The sequence below is a fragment of the Myiozetetes cayanensis genome, unplaced genomic scaffold (genome assembly GCF_022539395.1).
Source record: "Myiozetetes cayanensis isolate MyiCay16 unplaced genomic scaffold, myiCay2020 scf20-37, whole genome shotgun sequence".
NCBI lineage: Eukaryota > Metazoa > Chordata > Aves > Passeriformes > Tyrannidae > Myiozetetes > Myiozetetes cayanensis.
This window is the reverse complement of record NW_026087412.1, coordinates 13,633,742-13,655,528: the sequence shown is the minus strand read 5'-3', so window position 1 is coordinate 13,655,528 and position 21,787 is coordinate 13,633,742. Positions and strand designations below refer to the sequence as shown.

Genomic DNA, 21,787 nt, shown 5'->3' with positions numbered 1-21,787 from the left:
GCCAGCCCCAGCCAGGCTCGGCGTTTTGTGGCAGTTGTGCGAGTGAAGCCCTTGTGTCCCGCCGAGCCGGGCGCTGCTCATCAGCCGGGCGGGGCGGTTAATTACAGCCCTTAATTACCGTTCCCGGGGCGTCCCCTCGACGCTGTGCGGGCCCGCCCGGCATTCCCCCTCCCCTCCTCCTCCTCCACACGCGGCTCCCCGGTGTCAGTCCCCCGTGCATGCCCCCCTCCCTCCCTCCCCCCGGGTCCGTTTTTACACCGAATTCCGCGGTTTCACGTGTTGTTTTTTTGTAACCTGCGCTCGCGGGGGGGGGGGGGGGGCAGGTGACGGGCGGCGGGCGCGCGCTCGGGGGTGCGCTGTGTACGCGCCTGCGGCTGTTGGCGCCGCGGTTCGATGGTGAGCGCATTAAAGCTGTGTGTTTGTGGCTCCCCCGCTGCTGCCCCGACTCGTTTGTTGTCGCGGGGGCCGCGCCGGCCCCGCCACCGCGGAACGGCCCCGCCGCGCCACGTCACTTCCGCCGGGCGGCGGCCATGGAGGCGGAAGTGACGGCGGCGGCGGCCGAGGGTGAGTGAGAGCGGGGCGGGGACGGGCCCGGGCACCGGGCGGGATGAGCCCCGGGATGGGGGGAGCACCGGGCGGGATGAGCCCCGGGATGGGGGGAGCACCGGGCGGGATGAGCCCCGGGATGAGGGGGGAGCACCGAGCCGCCCCTCCGGGCCAGGGCAGCTCCGGGCAGGCTGAGCCCCCGGGGTGGGGCAGCTCTCGCCGGGCCGGCGGGACCCCGCGGGTGTCAGTGACACAGGGGACCCCACGGCTGCCGGTGCCTCCAGGAGCCCCTGGCCCAGCCCTGGTGCCTTCCCCGCTGACCCGGAGGGGTTTCCAGCTCAAGAGGTTTTCCCAAAAGCGCAGTGAGAAGCCTTGGGACAGAACTTAGTCTCTGCTTCCCAAGCCCGGGCCCTGCCGAGGTCGTTTGACCCGTTTTCCCCGTGTTGGCGTCTGCGGGGGGTGCTTGTGCAGCACCTGGGGCTGTGCTTCAGTCCGACAGACACGAGAGACAGCTCGGCTCTGCGGGGCTCGGCACACCTGGAGCCTCCCCAGAGGGTTAAACTCCTGTTCCTCTCTCCCTCAGCACCCCGCGAGCCTGGGCTGCACAAAGCAAAATGCTATAGGTGTGTTCAACTCTCACCTCGTTTCCAGCGTTTTTCCCCTTTATTTTGTAAGGCAGGAGCCTCTTGCATAACTGCTGGGAGTGAGGGGGCAGCCTGGCCTGCAGTGGGGGGAGAACCAGCCTGGCCTGCACCAGGGCAGAACTGGGCCCTGTTGGAGGGGCTGTGGAGGCTCCCTGGGGATGGATATCAGGAGTAGGGGGGAATGGCTGGGAGTGAGCTTTGCTCTGTCTGAGTGCAAGAGAGGAAAGGGAAAATTCCATTTCTCGGTGGGGGAAAGAGGTTTATCTTGGAAGTGGTTGACAAGGACAACAGGGCTGGGAGAAGGATGTTGTTTCATAGAGTCACAGGCCAGTTTGGGTTGGGAGGGACCTTAAATACCATCCAGTCCACCCCCTGCCAGGGGCAGGGACACCTCCCACCAGCCCAGGTTGCTCCAAGCCCCGTCCAGCCTGGCCTTGGACACTTCCAGGGCTGGGGCAGCCACAGCTTCTCTGGGCAACCTGTGCCAGGGCCTCCCCACCCTCACAGGGAAGAAATGTCTCTGAGTGAGGTGGGAAGTCTCTTGGAGAGGTGGGGGTGTCTCTGGATGAGGTGGGGATGTCTCTGGCATGGGAGGTTCAAACACCTACCACCCTGGGGTCGTTTCAAGGGATTTGCAGCAGTCAGTGAGGGTGAGTGGCTTGGATCCAGTGGAGCTTCTAAGCCCTGGGACGATAAATGATTGGTGTTTGTGCAGCTCAGTTGTTGTTACTGGCCTGACCTGTAATCAGTTCCACGCAACTTTAATGCTGTTCTTCATCTGAAGAGTTTGATCTTCCCACTGCTCTCATGGAAGAAGCACTGGATCATGTTTTGCTCTTCCCTAAACTGAGTTTCTGTGTTTCTTACTCTGGTGAAAACTGCCCTGGGGAAGAGGAGTTCTCTCCTACAAATGCCAAGTGTATCCCATTCCTAGCTGGCTGTGCTCTGGAGGAATTTCTCATTCCCTTGCTGTGGGGGCTCTGCGGCACCTCCTGTGTCTGCAACCAGGTGTCATTTTGGAAGAGCCTGATGTTTGGAGGAGACCTGTGTTAACAGGGACAAAACAGCAAGAGTGAGGGGAGGGGAAAGGACAGTTCCAGCAGGAGAACCACAGAATTCCTGAATGCTTTGAGTTGCAAGGGACCTTAAAACTCATCCCTTTCCACCCCCTGCCATTGCAGGGACACCTTCCACTAGCCCAGGTTGCTCAGAGCTCCATCCAACCTGGCCTTGGAGACTTCCAGGGATGGGGCAGCCACAGCTTCTCTGGGCAACCTGTGCCAGGGCCTGCCCACCCTCTTTGGTGGGGTTTGGGTCCTTACAAAGGCTGCAGAGACACGACAGGAACAGAATCCCCTGGAGTCAGACGGTGCAGGTGACTCAGCAGAGCGATGAGCTCGAGTGCAGGGGGCACAGCCTGAGTGTCCTTGGGAAGGAAAATCTCGTATGGGGGAACCTTATGTGTTATTTCCTCTTGTCTGGACCCTGATCTAAGTGGGGCTGCAGGAAAGGGAAGGAATGACCCCAGACTGAGTGTCACAGCAGGTGACTGCCTGGCGAGTTGGCTGCAGTGCCACGCTGTGCATGGGATCAAAACCCAATCATTGGCCTGTGGAAAACAGCTGTGATGGGGATGTTGGTTCTTACTCAGAGCAAAACTTGGCTCTTCTGTCATTATTGATTGCAGCTTGGGGCTTACAGCAGCTTCAGGTTGACAGGAAGGGAACCTGCCAGGTGCTTGAAACAAACAAACAAACAGAGCAAAACCAGCCAAATGCTGTGTTTGTGTTCCTAAAATGGCCAGTCAGAATTTCTTCATTCTGTGGAAGACAGAAACGTGTTGAATATCAAATGTAAGTTAGGATATAGTGCTAGGAGTTTTCCAGGAAGAACTGCTGCCTGGTGACATTACAAATGCTGTGGTTTGGTGTTTTACGGGTGGAAAATGAGTTCAACCTTCCATCACACTGATTCTTCAATGGTTTCTGTCACCAGCCTTCACCCACCTGACCGTGTGTGGTTCTCTGTGCTCGTCAGGCACTTCTGCCTGACTGGTCATGGTGGTTTAGCTGCACAAGTGTCACTGGTCTGGTTCAGATCAGATCTGTAAATCTGTGCTGTGGCTTCAGCAGAAGAGGTTGGTCGGTCCCCCATAAAGGTGAGTAAAGCTGTGTTTGTCCCGAGCACAGTGGTGTTACTGTGGGACAGGAAAGGGTGTTTATTCCCCTCAGCTTTGGCCAGGGTTTGCTCCTAGCTCATGCCATGGCTGGGATAATCAGCCTTTAGAGTTTGTGGAGGGGCTGGAGCGCTGTCTGAGATGCAGGTCCTGGCTGTGCTCCCTCGGTTCGGTTCAGGTCTGTCACGCGTGCTTTCTAAATATTTCCTTTTCTGCCAAAGTCTTTCTGCCACAAGGGAGCTGGTGCTGGCTGTGAGATCTGCATGTGGGGTGTGTGATCCTGTCACTGCCCGTTCCCCCGCGAGGTTAAACCTCCCGAGGAGTTATTTTATGTCCTTTTATCAGCGAGGAGGGGGAGACAAAATGTCGGCTGCTGGAGGGCAGTGAAACCATCTCAAATGCACACTATCATTTTCTGCTTGTCTTCAATTAAACTGATTACCAGAGCTCTTTGTTGCTCGGCGCTCAGGCCGTTCCACGGGCCGCCAGCGTGTACTTTGGCAGCGACGGGCGATGGGATTTCCTGCATTGTTTGAATCTCTGCCACTGACCTTCGTGGTCCTTGTTCTGGCACCGCCTCTGCTCTGGCAGGGGTGCAAAGGGCATTATTGAAACCCTGAAAGGAAAGGGAGAGAATTGCTTTAAAGGCGTTGAGGGCTCTTTGTACTCAGTGGCTCCTGAGGTCATTGCTGCAAAAGGAGGGGAATTGCTGGGGTTTTGGGATAATTACTGCTTTTTTCATTGTTCTCATCCCACTCTAGATGACAATGGTGTGATCTGTAGTGAGTCATAAAAATAGGCCTTCCATGCAGCCTTAAGCTGGTGTCCCTTTTGGCTGAGGGGGGAGAAGCCTGGTTTTCATTCCTCTTGGGAAGTCTCGTGGGTGCTGGAAGTGCTCAGCTGTGCCCTGGGGCTTTCCCAGTTCCATACTGGGGGAGCTCTGCTGGAGAGGCCAGCAGGGTTGTGCTGGAGCCCTGTTGCAGCCCGTGCTGTGGGCACTGGTTTTGAGAAGATCCACCTGGAGGGACACCCAGAGGGACACGAGCCATCTGCCTCATCCCACGGGAGGCCACGGAACCCACTCCTGCCTCTGCCCCCATCGCTGCGGCCGTGGCTGCTCTGTGATGGTAAATCATTTGCTCAGCCTCCGCCTGGAGCCTTGTACCTTGAACCTGCTGAAGGTCTGGTGCAGGAACAGAGCTGTGCTCAGCTCTCCACAGGCTGATTGCGTGGCTCTGCGTTCTTCCCCTTTCCATCTGGAGCCTTCCTGCCCCTGTCAGGTGCCTGCAGTTGGTCTGGAAGCAGCCTCGTGAAGGTGTCCCTCGTGTGGCTGGTGCTGATGAGAAGGGCAGATCTTTGGAATAAGCTACAACTTCTGCATTATTGATTCATCTGCATGGTATTGTGCAGGTTGGATTAAATTATCTGTAGCGTGAGCCTGTACCTGATGTCATGGAATAAATGCCAGAGTGCTCGGGTTGGAGTAAGTGCTTTGCAGCTCTGGCCTTATGAGTCCAGCAGGCTCTGGGGTTTGTTAAAGGATTGACAGTGGTGCCAAGCTGTCCCGCTGATCCTGTACCTCACCCCCTGCATACCCAGAAGAGAAGAGGCCGCTGTGTGGGACAGGGACAACCTGGGGAGCCGCAGCTGCCTGAAGGAGCTTGGCCTCCCAGGGTGACTCATCTTGTGTTTCACTGGACCTGTAAATGAACTCGGGCACGAAACGTGAGATGCAACAAGCCCAGTTGCTGTTGGAGCTGAAAGCCCAGGCTCTCTGTGCTATGTTAGTGCTGAGTTTAAGCTCTTCTCTGCTGGGGAAGTAAAAGGCTCCAGTGGACAATCCAGGCACGTGACTGCTGGGCACGGTCATGGAAAATTGGCTCGCTTGTCGTGTTTATTTGCTCTGATATAACTTTTCATAACACCGTCATGCAGCTTTTTCCGAGCCCACTGGAATGTGTTATTCTTTATTTCTTCCCTTCTGCTGTTTTTTTGAAGAAGCTCTGTCAGAGAATCTGTGTGTAACATTGATTTTTATTGTTGTTGTGGGTAATGAGGTACAGCCTTCTCCAACAGGCCAACGCTCTTTTTTTCCCCCTTTTTATAGCAAATTAGCACAGAACCCCTCTGTTTCTTGTAACTGTAGCTCAAGATTATGATTTATAGCAGGAGAAACTAAAATAGCAGTTGTTAGCTCTTCCAGTCTGATGAAATCAAATTTGCCTGACTTTAGTCTCAACTCCAGCCTTGTTTTTTCCCCGGGGAGGGAAGTCATCGCTCTCTTGCCTTCTGCAGGGCTGGGTTGCTGAACTTATCCAGTGTTTTCTCATCTGAGAAGCTACTGAATAGCTTTGGTTTGCTCCTATACAGAATATGCTGATGTTTGTTTCCCTCTCTCTCTCCCCTGGAGCAGCTCAAGTGCACTTTACAGTAGGGAACAGCCTTATGGGGGGATAGAAAGGTCACAAGTGTTTCCTTTCACCGCTCCAGCCGGGAGTCAGGCTGGCACGCATGGGAGGTGGCGTGAAGTCTTTGCAGCAAAAGGAGCTTTTGGGGTGTTTTTCTGGAGGGGGACCTATAGACCAGTCAGTCCTTTCTGCGTGGGGTCTGTAGCCTCCTTTGTCCGGCTCTGGCACAGCTGATTCCCTCCTCTGAAGAAGAATTAGTGCTATTCCTGCATCCCGCAGTCTCATTGCTCCGTGTGGGAGACCTCCAGCACCAGCAGCTCTGTGACAATACACTGGTTTGCTCACCTCCCAGTACAGGTTTCCAGCGTGACTATCAGGTAGTAACAAGAACATTTTAATGAATTTTTTTTTTTTAAATACATTCCAAAAATTATTTTAACTTCTCTGTCCACCGTTGCAGGGGCGAAGGGGGGGAGAAGGCTGTCTGAATACCCATGAATGAGCTGTGATGGATAACAAAGATTCAGAAGCTGAGATCCACCCTCTGAAGACTGAGGATGCCAAAGCTCAGGAGAACCACGAGAACTCCGTGGAGAGGAGGATCATCAGCAAGCAGACGGCGGGGCTGTCCCGGCTGTCCCGCTGGCGCACGGCCGCCTTCTTCGTCTCCCTGTTCCTCTGCCTGGTCATTGTCTTTGCTTTCTCCTTCATCATCCCTTGCCCAGAGAGACCAGTGTCAGAGAGAACGTGGTTCCAAAGCTACAACAACGCGGGTGAGTTTTCTGTGGCACAGTAAATACTTAACCAAGAGTCCTTTTGCTTTCCGTGCCGCGAATTTGGGTTGTTGGACCTCCACCTAAGCACGACGTGGAGCCAGACCTGCAGGAGTGCTGCCCTTGGGAGCCTGAGCTCTGAATACCTGACCTGGATAAGCAGTGGCCTGGCATAATTGGAGTGGCCTTCCAGGAGGTGTTTACAGGAGCTAGTGGAGAAATTAGATGCTGCTCTGAAGCACTGACAGAGGTAGCAGGCTGGCCTCATTTGTTAAAAAAAAAAAAAAATGGGGAAGGGTATCTGGGAATGAATCTCTGTTGAAGTTTGCTCTGTAAAAATGTTCCCTTGGAGTTTGAGTTGAAGTTGGAGACAATTAGGCATTTTTTTTCCTCTGTTGCTATGACTTTCTCCCTTTTCCCCACGACCAACAGGAAAGAGGAGAAGAAGAATTCCATCTTGTTGTTTTTGTAAATTGCCTTATAGCTGCTATAGCTATTTTTATTCTAGTTGCTTTGGTTGGCTCTTCAGCCTTGGTCCTGCTCCCCAGTGGCTCAGCACTGGCTTCTGGGAGAGCTGTTCTTTAATCTTGTGTGCAGGATGTTCTGGAAATGCAGAGACAGTGCTCTCAGCAGGGACTGAGCTGTGTGTGGTGCTGCAGACATCCCAGGTGCTGCTGCTCTGAGCTCAGGAGAGCTGCTTTTAGCTGAGGGGGAGAAAGATGGAATATCTGGGTTTTCTGGGTGGGGTTTTTTATGCTTCAAGAATAGCAACCCCACACCAAGACCAGAGCTGTTCTTGGTTCAGTGTGGTTCGAATTCTGGCTGCTTGGCTATAAAAATAGACAAATCCACGGGGGGATAGCAAATTTAAGAAATCCTTTGGCAATAACTTCCTGTCCTTGGTGCTCGTGTACGTGGCATTTTTTTAATACAAAATCCAATTTGTCCTAGTGTTACATTGCCCAACATGGAGGCAGTGAGTAGGTCTCTAGGAATTTGTGTTTTGCTCTAGCCAGCTCTGCTGTGGGCTGAGGAAATGCTCACCAGAGCCTGGCTCGTGGTCTCTTACAGTGGCCTACCGGTTCCTTGCTTTGGAAGATGTGAACGAAGACAAAGTGCAAGACGTCCTCTTTGTTTTCAAAGCCAGCAACGGCAGCAGCAGCTTCAACAGCTCCTGCCTGGATGAAGGTAGCTGATTCAGGGGCAGAAAGCCTTGTAGGGAGGGCTGCCCTGTCTCTTTTAGTTCTAAATAGTGAGAGCCTGGGAGATAAAACTGGGTGAGCTGGGTGGGGAGAGGAGCTGGGTGAGTCCCAGCCCCCGGGGGCAGGTGCGGGGCAGCAAAGGTGGTGCAGGTAGAGCTCCCTCTGACATCTCTTCTCCTCAGGGCTGCCTTCTCCCTGTGCCTTCGTTGCTGCCGTGTCCGGCACGAACGGCAGGGCTCTCTGGGAGAGTCCTGCAGCCCAGGATGTGGAGTGGATGGAGTGTGGCATCCAGCAGCTCGGCGGGGCGGGGGCCCCGGGGTGCCTGGTGGTGGGCAAGCCAGTGGCCCTGACAGCCCTTGACCTGCGGACAGGTGAGTGTGGGCAGGCTCCTGCTGCCAGCCAGGGGACAGGGCCCTGGCAGTGTGACATGACAGGTACATGAACAGAGGCCACTGAGTGTTTAATGACTTGAAAACCTCGCCAGAGCTGCTTGCTGGGTGTGGAGGAGCTCTCCCAGCCTCGCCGTTCCAAAGGTTGGGCTCTGTGCTGGGGGTTTGTGCCAACCAGTGTTTCATAAGACCAGCCTTCCAACAGCTTTCTAAGCAGGAGGAGCAGTCAGTAGCTGTGAATGTTGCTTTACACTCTCAGGGGCTGGACACACACCTGCACCTGCAGCCCTTCCCAGTTATTTGCGTGTGCGTACCAGAACCGCCTGCAGTGGGAAGAGGAGAGGGAGTTACAGGGGTTTATGATTTTCAAGTCATCAAGGAGAGCACTTAGATAAGTACTTGCCAGCCTGTGTCAGCAGTCCAGGGTTTTACCTGGAAAGGTTACTTCCTTTCTGAGCCCTGAGATGGAGAAATTCCTCATCATCTTGCCCAACACGGGGTGGTGTAAGTGCCTGTACTGCTCTAGGAACAAGGATCCTCTGCTCTGCACCTTGAACCTTCCTTGCTGATGAAGCCTAAAATACATTTCCATTTTGGGGATCACTGTTTCAAAGGTCTGAACAGTGCATGTTCTCCCTCGGATCCCATTTTCTGCTTCTGGTATTGAAACCCTCACAGCCTGTTCTCCAAAAATTGTGAGAGAGAAAAAGCAAGAGGTACAACTCTAAAGAACCTGAGGAAAATCTAGAGTGGCTTTTAATTTCCAGTGTAGATGGAAGTGTAGGTGCACACAGCTAGAAAGTTTCTGTACCAATGGAGATGTCATAGCACTGTTTCTCTCATGTGTAGGCCTTAGCACAGGTTATTTTTAGACTATTAATGAAGTAATTGCTTTCAGGTCAAAGTGGAGAGGGTTGGCTGCTGAGCCAAAGGCATGGAACTAAAGACAGCCATAAAGAAGCAGCACAAGCACGGAGAGAAGGAGCCAGGCTAAGCTACAGGTCACAGCAATACAGTGAAGAAAACATTCCATAGATAACTTAAAAGCAAGAGAGGAAAAAATGCTTCAGATAGAGAGGTGGATAACCCAGGAGTTTACGTATTTGATGCCTTTTTGCTGTTAAGTAGGTTAAAAGCAGTTTCTGAGCGTGGTTGACTTTTACTGGGGGTTAGGAGGGCAGAGTAGAATAAAATGTATTTAAATAGGCTAAATGTATTCAAAGAGGCAGAGTCTGACTTACATCACTGTGTGCTAAAAACAGTAGCCAGCACAATCTTTAGCTGTTAATGATTCATCATCGTGGAGGATTTGATGAGATTCCAGGGCTCTCAGGCTGTCTAGCCCCTGCCTTAGGAAGATTGAAGTAGAGATAGGCAGATTATCATCTGAAAGTGTCTGATGTGGTTTTGATCATTAAATGCTGATAAAGTTAGTGTTCTTCTGTCAATTCAAGTTGTGTTAAGCCCTGCTTTCTTCATTGCCAGAAGAAGTGACCTGAGCAAACAAGAAGGGAAGTGTAGGAGTGCAAGCTGCTGTTTGTGTGGGATGTCTAACATTCCTGCATGTTTATCTTGCCAGCAAACTGGGACACAAAAGCTTAAGATTAACTGTTCCAGGTCAAAGCAAAAGTCTTTGTAGCTGTGTATTCCCTCTCTGCCAGGGCCAGGAGCAGAGTCTTGAGGAAGAGGATGGGAGTGAGTGTTTTGTTTCACCTTCTCTCTTCACCTGATTCTCCCGCAGCCTGCACTGTGAGCCCTGTGGTGAGCTGCTGTAAAAGCAGTGTGTTGCAGTTTTTACTGCAAGAGTAAAAACTGCAGTCTTTAGTTTACAGTGTTTACCTTGTTGCAGTAAAAGCTTTGGTTAGCTCTGGTCTCCTGAGGGACGTGGCAGAAAAAGCAGCACGATGATCAGATGTGTGGAATTGCTTCTGTGTGAGGAATCACAGAACTCCAGCCTGGAGAATGTCTGTCAGGGAGAAAAGTCTCTGTGTCCTTGCAGCTGCTTGAAGTGAGAGCTGAACTCAGTTCATCTAAGTTCCAATTTTATTACTCCTTCCAGACAAAAACAACCCCAGCCCTTTCACCCAGGTTAGATTTGCAGTCTAGGCACTTGTCTAATTTCCATCTTGGCTTCTCTTGCTGTGCCTCTGCTGTGACCCCGGGCTCTGAGGAAGCACCACGGCACTCAAAGTGTCAGACAGGATTGTCCCTTCTCCCGGTGATGGAGCAGGAGGGGACTGGTTTCACAGTCCCTGCTCTTTGGGGGTTGGATTAGAGCATTAAAAGCTTCTCAAGTGCTTGGAGCTGAATCTGTCTCACTGCTCCCTGTTTCTGTTAAGTCAGACTGTTCTTTTAAGAGGCTGAGATGCTTTCTCCCAAACTGCTTTCTGACCAACAGAAATTAGAGCTTTATGCATTAGCAGGTGAATTCCATCAGCCTGGTCTGTCTTTGGTACCTCTGGACTGTGCTGAATCTGGGATGTTGTAAATTAAAACTTCAGTTCTCTCCTTCTTCTGACTGCTTGGTGTCTTCAGGGGCAAAATTCTTTGCCTTCCCACGATTTCCTAGGAAATCTGCTCTCTTCTACTTCACATCTGTTGTCATAGCAACAAATCCAAGTGGGTTTTTTGTGTGTTGCATTAAAAGCTTTGGAGGAATCCTACTGGAAATACATCCTGCCTTGAATTATTGCAGACAGCTTCAGGTAGTAATTCCTTGGCCTTCAGTCCAGCTGCCTTCCCCACGAAGAGCAGATGGTTACTTTGCATTCCTGACATGATAATTGCTGTGCAAAGGGAGGGTCAGCATTTCCCCTCTGGGCACCTTGTAAGACACTGGAGTGTTCCTTAAAACCCCCCCAGCAGTGTCCTCCCCACCAGATTCCACTGGAGATTCCACTGGGCAATGACTGGAAAGTGGCCAACAGCCTCGGACAGAGTGGATGGAGTGGAGCCACTCAACTGTTCTGGAGCTGTTGAAGAGAAACCTACCCCCCACTCCCCATTTTTTAAAAAAACCCAAAGCTTTTCTACCTCAGTTTACAAACAAGTTTGTGTTCTTCAAATGGGGGAGAGGTGGGATGTGGCCTGAGACCTGGCTGGTCATGGAACAGCTGCAGGAGGCAAGTTGCAGCAAAAAAGGTTTTGCCAGGAAGAGATGCAACACTGTGGTCAGAATTCAGCTGCTTTATGGTCTAAAAAATATCTGTGCAGATTTAGGTGCAGAGCAGCAGGGATTTAGATCCCAGCAAAGGATTCTCCGTGCCGTGAACGTGCTGGGAAGCTTGTCAGTCTGAGGCACAAGGAAAGCAAGCTGTTCTTTGTGCCAGGGGTTTGGGTGCATTCCTGCAGGCAGGTAGGGTTACTTTCCAGTGGAAGATGAAATTGTGGATGCTGGGATTCATTGGGAATGCAGAAATGCAAGGAAGTACCCCATGATGAGCATAAATGTGGCTGGTTGGTGGTGCTGTTGGGCTGGAACAGGAGCATTCAACCTAAAGTGCCTCTCAGTGACTGTTTCACACTGTCTTCTAGGGGAGGTTCAGTGGAGACAGTCCAGTGACTTTGGAGCTAATTACACTCTGCTGACTCCTGTGTCAGTGATCCCAGATGTGGATAATGATGGAGTGCAGGACCTGCTAATCTTTATTGCTACAGGAAAGAAGGTATGTCCCCCTGAAGCTCTGATAACCCCAGTGGCTGGACCACAGGGCATGGCAGGAGCGCTGTTTATTTCCACCTTGTGGTCTAACAGGAAGTGTCCAGGAGCCTCTGATTTCTGTGGGTTTGGGGTGGGTTCTTTCTCACCCTCCAGAGATATACTTGCAAATCGATGCAAGTGTTTTATGGTTTAAAAAAATAAAATAAATCAAAGAACTGGCCAGGAATCCCTCCCCCTGTTCAGTCTGCTCTCCTCACTGTGTGTTCCTGGGCTGCCTGTGGAGAGAGCCTGGGCAAGATGAGCTTGCAGTTTTCTGCTTCTCTGCCCAGAGAAGTGGAAGTGAACAAACCCTGACAGCTTTGGCTCTTAGATCAAAGCACAGCTGACAGACAGTGCTTTTGTACCACCGCTGCCCTTTTCTGATCCCTCCCCTCTCTGTGCCTGTGGTCTGCTTTTGCACTGCTCTCTTGCCAGTGTCACTGTGCTGGTTAATTCTGACCTGGGTTCATTCAGTGAAAGAGCTGCTGGTTCTGTTATCTCTGTCCCCAACATTGCTTTTCCCGTTTCTGAGAGGGGGAAAGTCGTGTAGCTGGGACTGTTTCTGTACCAAAATATCTGCGTCTGTGATTGAGTGGCACAGCATTGTCTGCATGCCCCGTCTGTCCTGTTCAAAGCACACAAGTTACAGTCTCATGGGAGCAGTGGGAGCCCCATGTCCTCATACCAGAGTCACAGAATCACAGATGGAAAAGACCTCCAAGGTCACCAAGTCCACCCTGTGCCCCATCCCTGCCTTGTCCCCCAGTCCACTGAGTGCCACGTCCAGTCATTTCTCGGCCACCTCCAGGGATGGGGACTCCACCACCTCCCTGGGCAGCCCCTCCCAATGTGTAACAACTCTTTCAGTGAAGAAATTCCTCCTAATAGCCTGGACCTCCCCTGGCACAGCTTGAGGCCATTTCCTCTCATCCTGTCCCTAGTTCCCTGGGAGCAGAGCCCACCCCCAGCTCCCCCCTCCTGTCAGGGAGTTGTAGAGAGTAGAGGGATCACTCCTGAGCCTCCTTTTCTCCAGGCTGAGCACCCCCCCTCCACTCCCTCAGCCACTCCAGGTGCTCCAGCCCCTTCCAGCACCGCTCCCTCTTCTGGACATGCTCCAGCTTCTTGTTATGGGGGGCTCACAACTGGACACAGGACTGGAGGTGTGACCTCAGCAGTGCTGAGCACAGGGGACTGTCACTGCCCTGGTCTTGCTGACCACACTGGGGCTGGTACAAGCCAGGTGCCATTGGCCTTCTTGGCCAATGTCTTCCATAAGAAAATAGGGTTTTGCTGTCTGAGGCATTGTTGTTGCCAGAGTCATCAGAAATTCTATCCTCTCTGACTCCTACGGTTCTCTTCTGTTTCCTTTCCTCCTTGCTTTTGCTATCTCAGTTATCTCAAGACTTTTGTTTTTTTTAATCTTAACCAGCCAAGAAATGTTTGAATGTAGCCTCTGTTCTGCAAGACTGCCTTTTGATCTGTTTTCTATTTAAACTCTCTAGCTATCTTGGTATGAAATCCCTTCCTCCCTCCGGACTTGGCAAGCATTCTGTCAACTTAAGGGAAAGTATGTTCTTTTTTGAGAAATCACACAAACTGTAGGGAGCTTGAGTGAAGCTGTGCAGCTTGGAAAGGGCAGCCTGGTCAGAAGAGAGATTCAGAACCCAAGTGAAGGAGCTTTGCTGCTATCAAGGGCTGAAGCTGAACGTTCCTGAAAGGGCAGAGCTGTGAGCAATCCGTGGGGAAGGGTCTGTGTGCAGGGGGTTTGGATGGCAGCTTTTTCAGACAGCCTCATTGACCCCCTATCTGCTGCAAACTTCAGCACCAGTACATCCTGGAAAATCCAGTTTTCAGGATCTCCATCACCTCTGGCAGCACACAGAGGGGTTGGGCAGTGCAGGGGTGAGGTGGTGTGTGTTCTCTCTCCATGTGTGAGCACATTTGGCTGTCACTCTGCCAAGGCAGCTGCTGGACCAGTGCTTGCCAGTAAAGGTGATCCTGGTCTACGAGAGCTGGTTTGTGTCTCCTCCCAGTGCAGGAGGCTGGGAACAGCTGCTCTCTCTCTCCAGTTGTGTTCTCATTCTCCTCAGCAAACTTTATCCCTTCATTCACCTGCCAGACTCTCCAGATTCACTTCAGGAGCAGCAGATTTCCTTCACTTCCCCAGTGCATCCCTTTCAAGGAAGAGGGAAGGGTTCCTGCCTGACTCAGCATCTCTGTGGATGCTGTTTCTCTGAGTCTGATGGTTCTCTTTTCCCTAATGTGCATTGCTCTCCCCAGACTGAGCCTGTTGCCCAGATCACATTTGAATCTGATCCCGATTTTAACCTTTATTCCCCTGGGTGAAATGTTTTTAGTGGATTCTGTTACCCTGCACGAAGAATAGAAAGAGAAAGAAACCTATCAGCTCTTTTATCCCCTTGGACTTTACATCAGCCTTAAGAGAAGTAGATTAGGGCACTTAAAACATTTAGCAGAGCTGCCATGTGAAGCCAAGTTTCCCCTGTGCCCATATGGTGCTTTGTTTCTGCCTTTAGCTCCTCTCTCTCGTTGTCCCTGCTCAGTAGGCTCTGAATGGATCTTCACTGTCCCTGCCAGAGCTGAGGCTGCTGTTCAGCAGTCCTTGCTTGTCTGCAGGGAAGGTGGGTGGCAGAGGCAGCAAAATCTCAGGGTAAAGTGGCTGTGCTGGAATTGGCTTTCAAACCTGCAAAATTATTTACAGCAGAGGGGTCACCAAACTCATGCCCACTCCTCCAAAACCAGGCAGAGACTTCCTGTCCCAGCCTGTGCTGCTCCCATTGAGCTGCTGTTCAGTATCAGTTTTAACCTTGTTGGGTTTTTTTGTTTGTTTTTGTTTTTTTTTTTTTTAATCCCTTCCCTGTGTAGATTAAGAGCTTCATCCATTCAGGAAAGAATGGCCAACAGATTGGCTCCACTGGCAGCCTGGCCGTGGATGGGAGCGCTCGCTACATCAGGCTGAACCTGGGCTCCTCCCTCTACTTCCTTTTCTACACAGGTACAGTTCTGCCTGGGAATTCAGTCTGGAAGAGTGATTGTAACTGTGGAATCAGGATTGCTAAACATTTTTTTGGCTGAGAGAGTGGTTTGCATTCCTAAAAGCCATGTGGTGGCTTCACCTGGCCAGAGAGCTGTTCAGGGCCAAGAGAAGGGAGGGCTTCTGCTTAAAGTGTGGTTTGTTATGTACTGTAGTGGTTTTATTTAACAAATGTCAGGCATGTAAGGATTAAGCAGTCATTTATAGCAAATGATTACTGTGGAGCACTTGGATTACGAACAGATAAGATGTTGAAAGCATTCAATAGCAGGCTTGAATCTCGAAATACCACTACAACTCTATGATGCAAGCCCTAAAAATATAGTTTATCTGCCAGATCTGGAAAATCATAGAGTTCAGAGCAAGGGCAGGATAACTTACCTCATTCTTGCATTCTTTTTTTTTTTTTTTTCTTTGCACAGAAAACTCTCTCTATGCATATTCCCTGAAAGATCTGTACAGTGCAGCAACTGGGATGGAAAGAAAGCTTTCCAGCCTCCAGCAGGATCCTCAGTGGGAGAAGAACATTGACAGCACCACGCACCGCTTGTCCCTTCTCAGGTGGGAGGTTGTGTCTTGGGGGCTGGTGGAGTTGGAGGGTGCTGGTGTTGCTGTCAGGGTGGGCTGCTGGGGCTTTGTTCTCTCCTGGCTACATGGCTTTTGGACTAGGAGCACATCCAAAGCTCAGGAAGAGGATTGGTGTTAATGGCCTTGTCGAGGCTTTGCAGAAAAATGGGGAAGGCAGGTTGGGGTTTCCTGTATGCGTTTACTGTGCAAGGAAAAACCCAAAACCTCACAAGAAAGCTTAATGATTTCTCTGTCCTTGTTCAGCTCTGGAGACTTTCGCTACCTGGCAAAAATTCCTGGGCAGTCACGGGAGAACATCTTGGTTATAGGCTCAGACATGGCCACGCTGATCAATGGAAAGAATCTCCAGACTTTGTGGACCCTCAATGTGTCCCGTGCTTTGAGGTACTGTTCCCACTGTGGGCTGGATGTGGCATTTCCAGGCTCCCAGCAACAGCAGTGTCCTGGCAGATGCTGATTTTGTTTGCCTGTGGTCATATCTGTGTCGTGCTTATTGTGCCGTGTGCCCTCTGCTACCAAATGTCAGGGGCTGCTTCAGAATGGAGGAGCCCAAAGCTCTGATCCCTCATTCTGTGCCTGCTGTGACGTGGCTGGGCTCAGGGTTGGGGTGGTACCAGGCTGACCCAACCTTGTAGCAGTCGAGTCTCTTACCAGGGCAGCTGTGGGAGGATGGAGGCTGCTTGGAAAGAGCAAGCTGTGCCCAAGCCATCGGGGTGGGTTCTGATCTCTCCCTTCTCTTTCTCCCCCTCAGTGAGCCACTGCTCGGTTACTACAAACCTGATGTTCTTGGTGTTCTCCTGGAGAGTGAAATTGGACCCAACAAGAAGAAGGTTTGAAATCTCTTCCTTTTAACTTCACTTTTCTCTGTATTTCACAGCTCAGGCAGGCATTGAGTCGAGGACAGCTGGTGGGATGTGTTCCCTCTGGCTGATTTTAGGAGGCTTTAAGCTAGGAAAGGATCTCTTTCAACAGGTTATTGAAGCCATCTCAGGCACTTTAATTCTCTTCTCAGCAAGAGGCTTCAATGACAGAACTCTGAACCCCTTGAAATAGCTGCAAAACTTGTGACTTGAACATGGCCCTCCCCAGCTCTCACAGCCCTGTGATGCTCCACTTCAAGTATTTCCTCATCTTCCCATCTGTCAGATACTTGTTCCCATAGACAGCGTGGGGAGAGACAGCTGACCTGACTTGTCTCTCGTGGTTTGTTAGATCCCTTTGTTACGAGTTCCTTTCCTTTCTTCCCTGCCAGGTGATGATTGTTGAGAGTGCATCTGGAGCAGTCCAGTGGGACCTGACTCTGAACTCGGGAGCAGAGAGTCCTGGGCCAGCCACGCTTTCCACTGCGGATCACCGGTCCACCTTCCTCATCTGGGGGGACTACGAGGAGCCAGGCAACGAGACAGTGAGTGCTGCTGCTGAGGGGCTGCTGTGCCCCAGACTTAGGGCCAGGATTGGGTGGAGCTACTCCCTTCTCCCCGATGGCATTCTCATCTGTCTGTGCCACTGACACCCGCACTGGGTGTGGGGTCTCTGCTGGAAGCAGCCGGAGCCCTGTGTGTGACCTGGTCTCTGCTGGGTCCTCACAATGTCCATAGCAGTGTCCCTGCTAGCAGGTGGTGGCACCAACAGCTTTTGTCATCCTCAGGCTGGTTATGTAGAGAAAAGGAACCCGGTGGCTCTATGAGCAAAGTCCCTGGGTGCCCAGAGCGCTGCCTTGGTGTGGCACTGTGAGTGAGGTGAGAGGCTGCTGCCCTGCTACTTTTGGAGTTGCTGCTGCTTCTCTGGGAGCCTCCCATGACAGCACGGCATGCAGTGATCTCCCGTGGCCATGTGAATATCCTCTCTCTGCCCCAGGCAGCCTCGGCAGCCTCAGTGCACAGCTCAGCTGCTGCAGAGCCCTCCGGGGCAGTGACAGGCAGTGTTGCTGACAGGTTGTGTCTCAGAGCGTGCTGAAGCACAGCTGAGCCTCCTCTGCTTTCCTCACTCACTCTGCCAGCCCTGAGGTAAAAATCTGTCTCCTGCCTGCAGCAGGCAGGCCAGCTATTTTCAGGAAGCTTGGGGTGAGGAAGAGAGCACTGAGCAGAAAGCAAAATCCCAGCACTAGTCCTGGTGACATCAGTCACGATGAGTTGGGCTGACATGGACAAGTGTCTGACTGGATGAATCCAGCCCAGCATGAGCAATAGCCGAGCCAGGTGCTGGTGTTGTCTCTGGAATAACGTGTGGGTGCCCTGATTGTGTCCTGTTGGTTGCAGAGATCCACAGCTCCCCTCCAGAAGCTCTACCTTTTCCACCCTTCCTACAATAACATCCTCTTGGAGCTCCGCAATAACACAGACCAAGTAATTGCGTTCAGTGGTAAGTCCTCTCCTTCCAGCCCTCCAGCAGGGAGCTGCAGGAGGACACTGGTCCCTCCTGACCTCTCTGGGTGTGTGGTGTTGGGTCTGGTGGCCGGTCCGAGCACGGAGACCTCAGGCTGGGCTTTCCCTGTGCGTTGCAGCCGCGCTGTTCGAGCGGAGCCGTCACGCCTGCTACGTCCTGCTGAGGGGCCCCCAGCCCAGCCAGGAGCCAGGGCCCGTGTCACTGATGAAGAGGAAGCTGAAGGAGGACGTGTCAGAGAGCAAAGTGATCCGGCTGAGCCAGGTGGCCGTGGACAGCGAGCAGTACATCCGGAACCGCCTCTACAGGATGCGATTCCACAGCCGAGAGTGAGCCTGCCCGGGAAGGGGGAGAGGCTGCTCGGGGCCAGGCGTCTCCAGGCTGCCTCTGCTCTGCAGCCGTGCTCTCAACAAGCCCAGATCACGGAATCAGATGGGAAGCTGCCTTTCTCGACCTGCAAACCAAAGCGTGGCTGGCAGGGAAGCACCCCCAGTGTCTGGGGACACCCAGGCTGTGGGGGCAGCTGCCGGTGCATCCATCCTCAGAGCTGATGGGACTTCAGTGCTTGGCCACCACTGAGGTGTCGTCAGCTCAGGGAAGAGGGCTCTGCCCTCCGTCCCTCTGTGCCCACAGAACTGTGCTGACTCAGGAGTGTGTCTGGAGGAAAACATGTGCTTGCTGGGGATGCCGGAGTGGATGATTTCTGGGGTGTTTGGAGCTCGATGTGTGGTGTTAGGTTTCCTTTCTGAGTCAGCTCTCCTGGCTGGGGGAGAGGTGCTTGGCTGCAGGTTGGTTTGCAATCACCCTCTCCTGGATTTAGGGCCTGCTTCAGTGGTGGTGGGGTGTGTGTAGTGCCCGACCCTGGCTGTGCCTGTCCGTGGGGCTGGGGGTCACCTGGGCCAGCAGAGCGCAGGTTAAAGTGTTGTTCTACTTAGAAAATGGCCTTTTCTCCTAAGAACAGCCCCACATGCCCTACTCTGCAGTCACCAGCCTGCCTGTGTCTGTCTCCTCTGCTGCTTCCCTCCCAACCAGGCTGTGCAGTGTTGGTGACACCGAAAGGGAGCTGGTCTCCCTCCTGATGGATGCACAATGTTCCTCCCTGCCCTCAGTCTGATTACAGGTGATGAGGGATGCACCCTGAGCTCAGGGTGGCTGGTCCCTGGTGGTACCAACACCATCTCTACTGGTTTAAAGGAGTCAGAGGATCTAGGACTTTTTTTTTTCAGAGTAGAATTGCACTTTAACCTTTCCTGGGAGCTGGGATTGCTGCTCTGGGAAGCCCTGTACCCGAGTGGCAGTACCAACTCCCTGCTCATTCAGCCTTGCAGCTGCTGAGGAGCCTTCTCCAAGCACTGTCCCCTCTGCCAGGAGGGGGGCAGGAGCTCCATGCTGCTTCCCTGCCCTGGGAATTGAAGTGATGCTGGGTGGGGATCCTCAGGTGCCTCTCTGCCCAGCCCAGTATCCTGGGGGATGGGACAGGTTGCTGTGAGGAGATGACATGTTCCTCCTGGAGATCTGTGTAGCATCAGGGGCGGTTTGCTCTGCCCTGTCCTGGTGGGTGCCAGTGCAGGCTGTAGAAACGAGGAGCAGAGCCTGGAAAAGGGATTGAACTGCCTGCTCAGTCGTGAAGATAAAAATTAACCCTAAAAATAACCTCTCTCAGGCTCTGCAGTGCCTGGAGGGGGTTTGGCCAGTGCCTCCCTCCCCTGCCGAGTCTCACACTGGGAGATGTGTAGGAAACACTGTAGGAATGGGAAATGTGGTGCCAGGCTGTGCAGGGTCAGGCACTGGCTCTTCCCTTCAGCTGAGTCTGAATGTGCCACAGGGCAGCTGCTGTCACCGGGCTCATGGCACAGCTTCAGCCTTCCCAGCCTGACAGCCCGATGACCTGGGCTGCCTGGACACTCCTGCTTCCAGCTGGCCTGGTGGCTGCCTAAAGGATGCCCTGGCTCCCTCTGCCCAGTGACCAATATCCCAGGCAGTCAAGGGAGCCAGTCCTGGGGCATCCAGGCTGTGCCAGGAAGCCAGGGATGCTCCCTGGAGAGCACACCACAGCCTTCAAAGCACCCTGGGCTCAAAATAGCGAGTTTCCCTCTCTTCCTCTCTTCACAGCCTGTTTTCTGAGGGTGTCTGGGGTCTCAGGGAGGTTCCCCTGCTGTGTCTCCTGGCCTGGGTTGCCTCTTTGCTCAGCACCTGAGTCCTGGCAGCCCCACAGGTCCCTGTGCCAGCGTTGCAGCCATAAGAGGCTCCAAGGGCCGGATTCAGGCTGCCCTTCAGCCAGCTGGGGCAGAGCAGGAGTGTGGCTGCAGGTGCTGGGCAGGGAAACCCCAGGCTTGCATATCAGTCCAACCTGAGTGTTGGATATGGATTGTATCCCACTGAGATGCCCCTGGCAGGGAGTGAGGTGCCTGGGCTGTGTTCTCACCACACTCCCTCCTCTGATCCCTTTCCCATAGGCACACTGAATGTTCCTTCAGGAGAGCTGGATTTTCAGCTTCGGGGAGCTTTTCTGGCTTTAAGTTGTCCATTCATTAATGTTTCCAGGTACTTTTGGAAACGCAGATTTCCCTGTGGCAGCTCAACTAAACGCATCAGTGCCAAACCAGCACCTTCTTAACAAAACCAGTCCTTTCTCCAGCTTATTTTCCTGTGTAATTGTTTTTATTTTGCAGTATTTCCTGAATGACTTCGTGCCTTGATTCAATGGCCCAGCTGGGTGGCGATGGCGTATTATCACTGTGTTCTGTGTTGGTGTGGTCTTTAACACTGAGACTGTTTGATTTGGTTCTTTAACTTATTGCAAATTGTGCCCTACAGGACTTGCTCTGACCGGAATGGTTTCAATAAACCCTCTTTTGCATTGTTTGTAAATAGTGCCCTGCTTTGGTGTTGCAGCGGAGGTCACACAAGACCACTGGGATTTTGGGAGCCCTGTGGGTGAATCCTGAAGGCAGAAACCCCCCATTTTTGGGAGGGATGCATGTGTCTTGGTGATGTTTTGGTGGCTGAGGCGCTGCCCTGCCTCACTGCGGGCAGGGATGGACCAGGAAAAGGGAGGGAGCGTGTGGAGAGGCTGGAGTTGGATAACCAGCCTGGGCTAGCCCGTCCCTGCCCCCCGCCCGGGGCTCCGTGACCTGGTTTTACACCTCAGATTCCTGCTGCAGTCCACCAGCATGAAAATCTCATGCCGGGGCTTGGATTTGGATCAAGCCGGAGGGAGACGCGTGGCAGGCGCTGTCTCCGGGAGCGCGGGACCATCTGTCGCTGCCCGGTGCCTGCCAGCCCCGAGCCCCATCCTGTGACCGAGGCTCCAGCAGCTTCCACTGCCCCCGGGCCCCTGTGCCTGCCCCACACTGAGCTCAGAATGCCCCCTGCTCCACGCCAGGGATCCCAGGCTCTGTGGCAGGGAAGGATGCCGTAATAATCGCCAACATCCCAAGCACCCGCGGTGTTTGTTAGCCGGGGTACGGGCTGGAAACACCCCCAGCCTGCTCCGCTCTGTGGGTCCCTGGGTGCGTTTGGGGGGGCTGGGCTCCAAGGGTGAGCACTGGTGGGCACCAGCCCCCCTCTCCTTTACGTAACCACCACTGATAATCCCCCACAGCCGGGGCTCGGCTCCCGGGAAGGGAATAATCCTGCCGTGCGATCCTCGCCCTCTGCTCAGATTATCAGTCCGTGGGCAGGGAGAGTGGCTCAGCTGCCAGCCCTGCTCTCTGTCCCTGTGCCAGCCCGCAGGGCCCTGGCAGCCCGGGTTTGCTGGCCCCTGGCTTCTCCACCCCTGCTCCCAAGCTGGTCCTCCCGGCCTGGGGTCTGCACTTGCTGGGCGCTGCAGGCAGGGGAGGGGTTTGCTGCCAGCACGGGGGGTACAGGACACAATCCAGCCTGGAGAGGTGGCCAGCACCTTGTGCACCTCGCACCCTGCTA

At 53.1% G+C, this 21,787-nt stretch overlaps 1 protein-coding gene across 3 annotated transcripts; it reads left to right on the top strand.

The window, feature by feature from the left end:
- Window positions 1-442: 442 nt before the first annotated feature.
- FAM234A (family with sequence similarity 234 member A) lies at window positions 443-20,734 on the top strand. 3 transcript variants are annotated; one of them, XM_050317684.1, is made up of 12 exons: window positions 443-564; window positions 6,235-6,547; window positions 7,619-7,735; window positions 7,932-8,120; window positions 11,673-11,803; window positions 14,725-14,854; window positions 15,316-15,454; window positions 15,725-15,865; window positions 16,233-16,311; window positions 16,734-16,886; window positions 17,740-17,842; window positions 17,985-20,734. In XM_050317684.1, the coding sequence occupies exons 2-12, from the start codon at window positions 6,283-6,285 to the stop codon at window positions 18,194-18,196; spliced, it is 1,659 nt and encodes a 552-aa protein (XP_050173641.1). In that variant the 5' UTR covers window positions 443-564; window positions 6,235-6,282; the 3' UTR covers window positions 18,197-20,734. The 3 variants fall into 3 exon arrangements, with proteins under 3 accessions (XP_050173641.1, XP_050173640.1, XP_050173639.1); XM_050317683.1 differs by lacking the exon at window positions 443-564 and adding an exon at window positions 1,318-4,765; XM_050317682.1 differs by lacking the exon at window positions 443-564 and adding an exon at window positions 1,318-6,151.
- The last annotated feature ends 1,053 nt before the right edge of the window (window positions 20,735-21,787 follow it).

Bases quoted from the DNA above. Each gene is read 5' to 3' on its own strand.
- FAM234A (XM_050317684.1), top strand. From the start codon at position 6,283: ATGGATAACAAAGATTCAGAAGCTGAGATCCACCCTCTGAAGACTGAG. The intron at 8,121-11,672 runs GTGAGTGTGGGC...ACTGTCTTCTAG, and splicing joins AGCCCTTGACCTGCGGACAG to GGGAGGTTCAGTGGAGACAG. The intron at 14,855-15,315 runs GTACAGTTCTGC...TTCTTTGCACAG, and splicing joins CTACTTCCTTTTCTACACAG to AAAACTCTCTCTATGCATAT.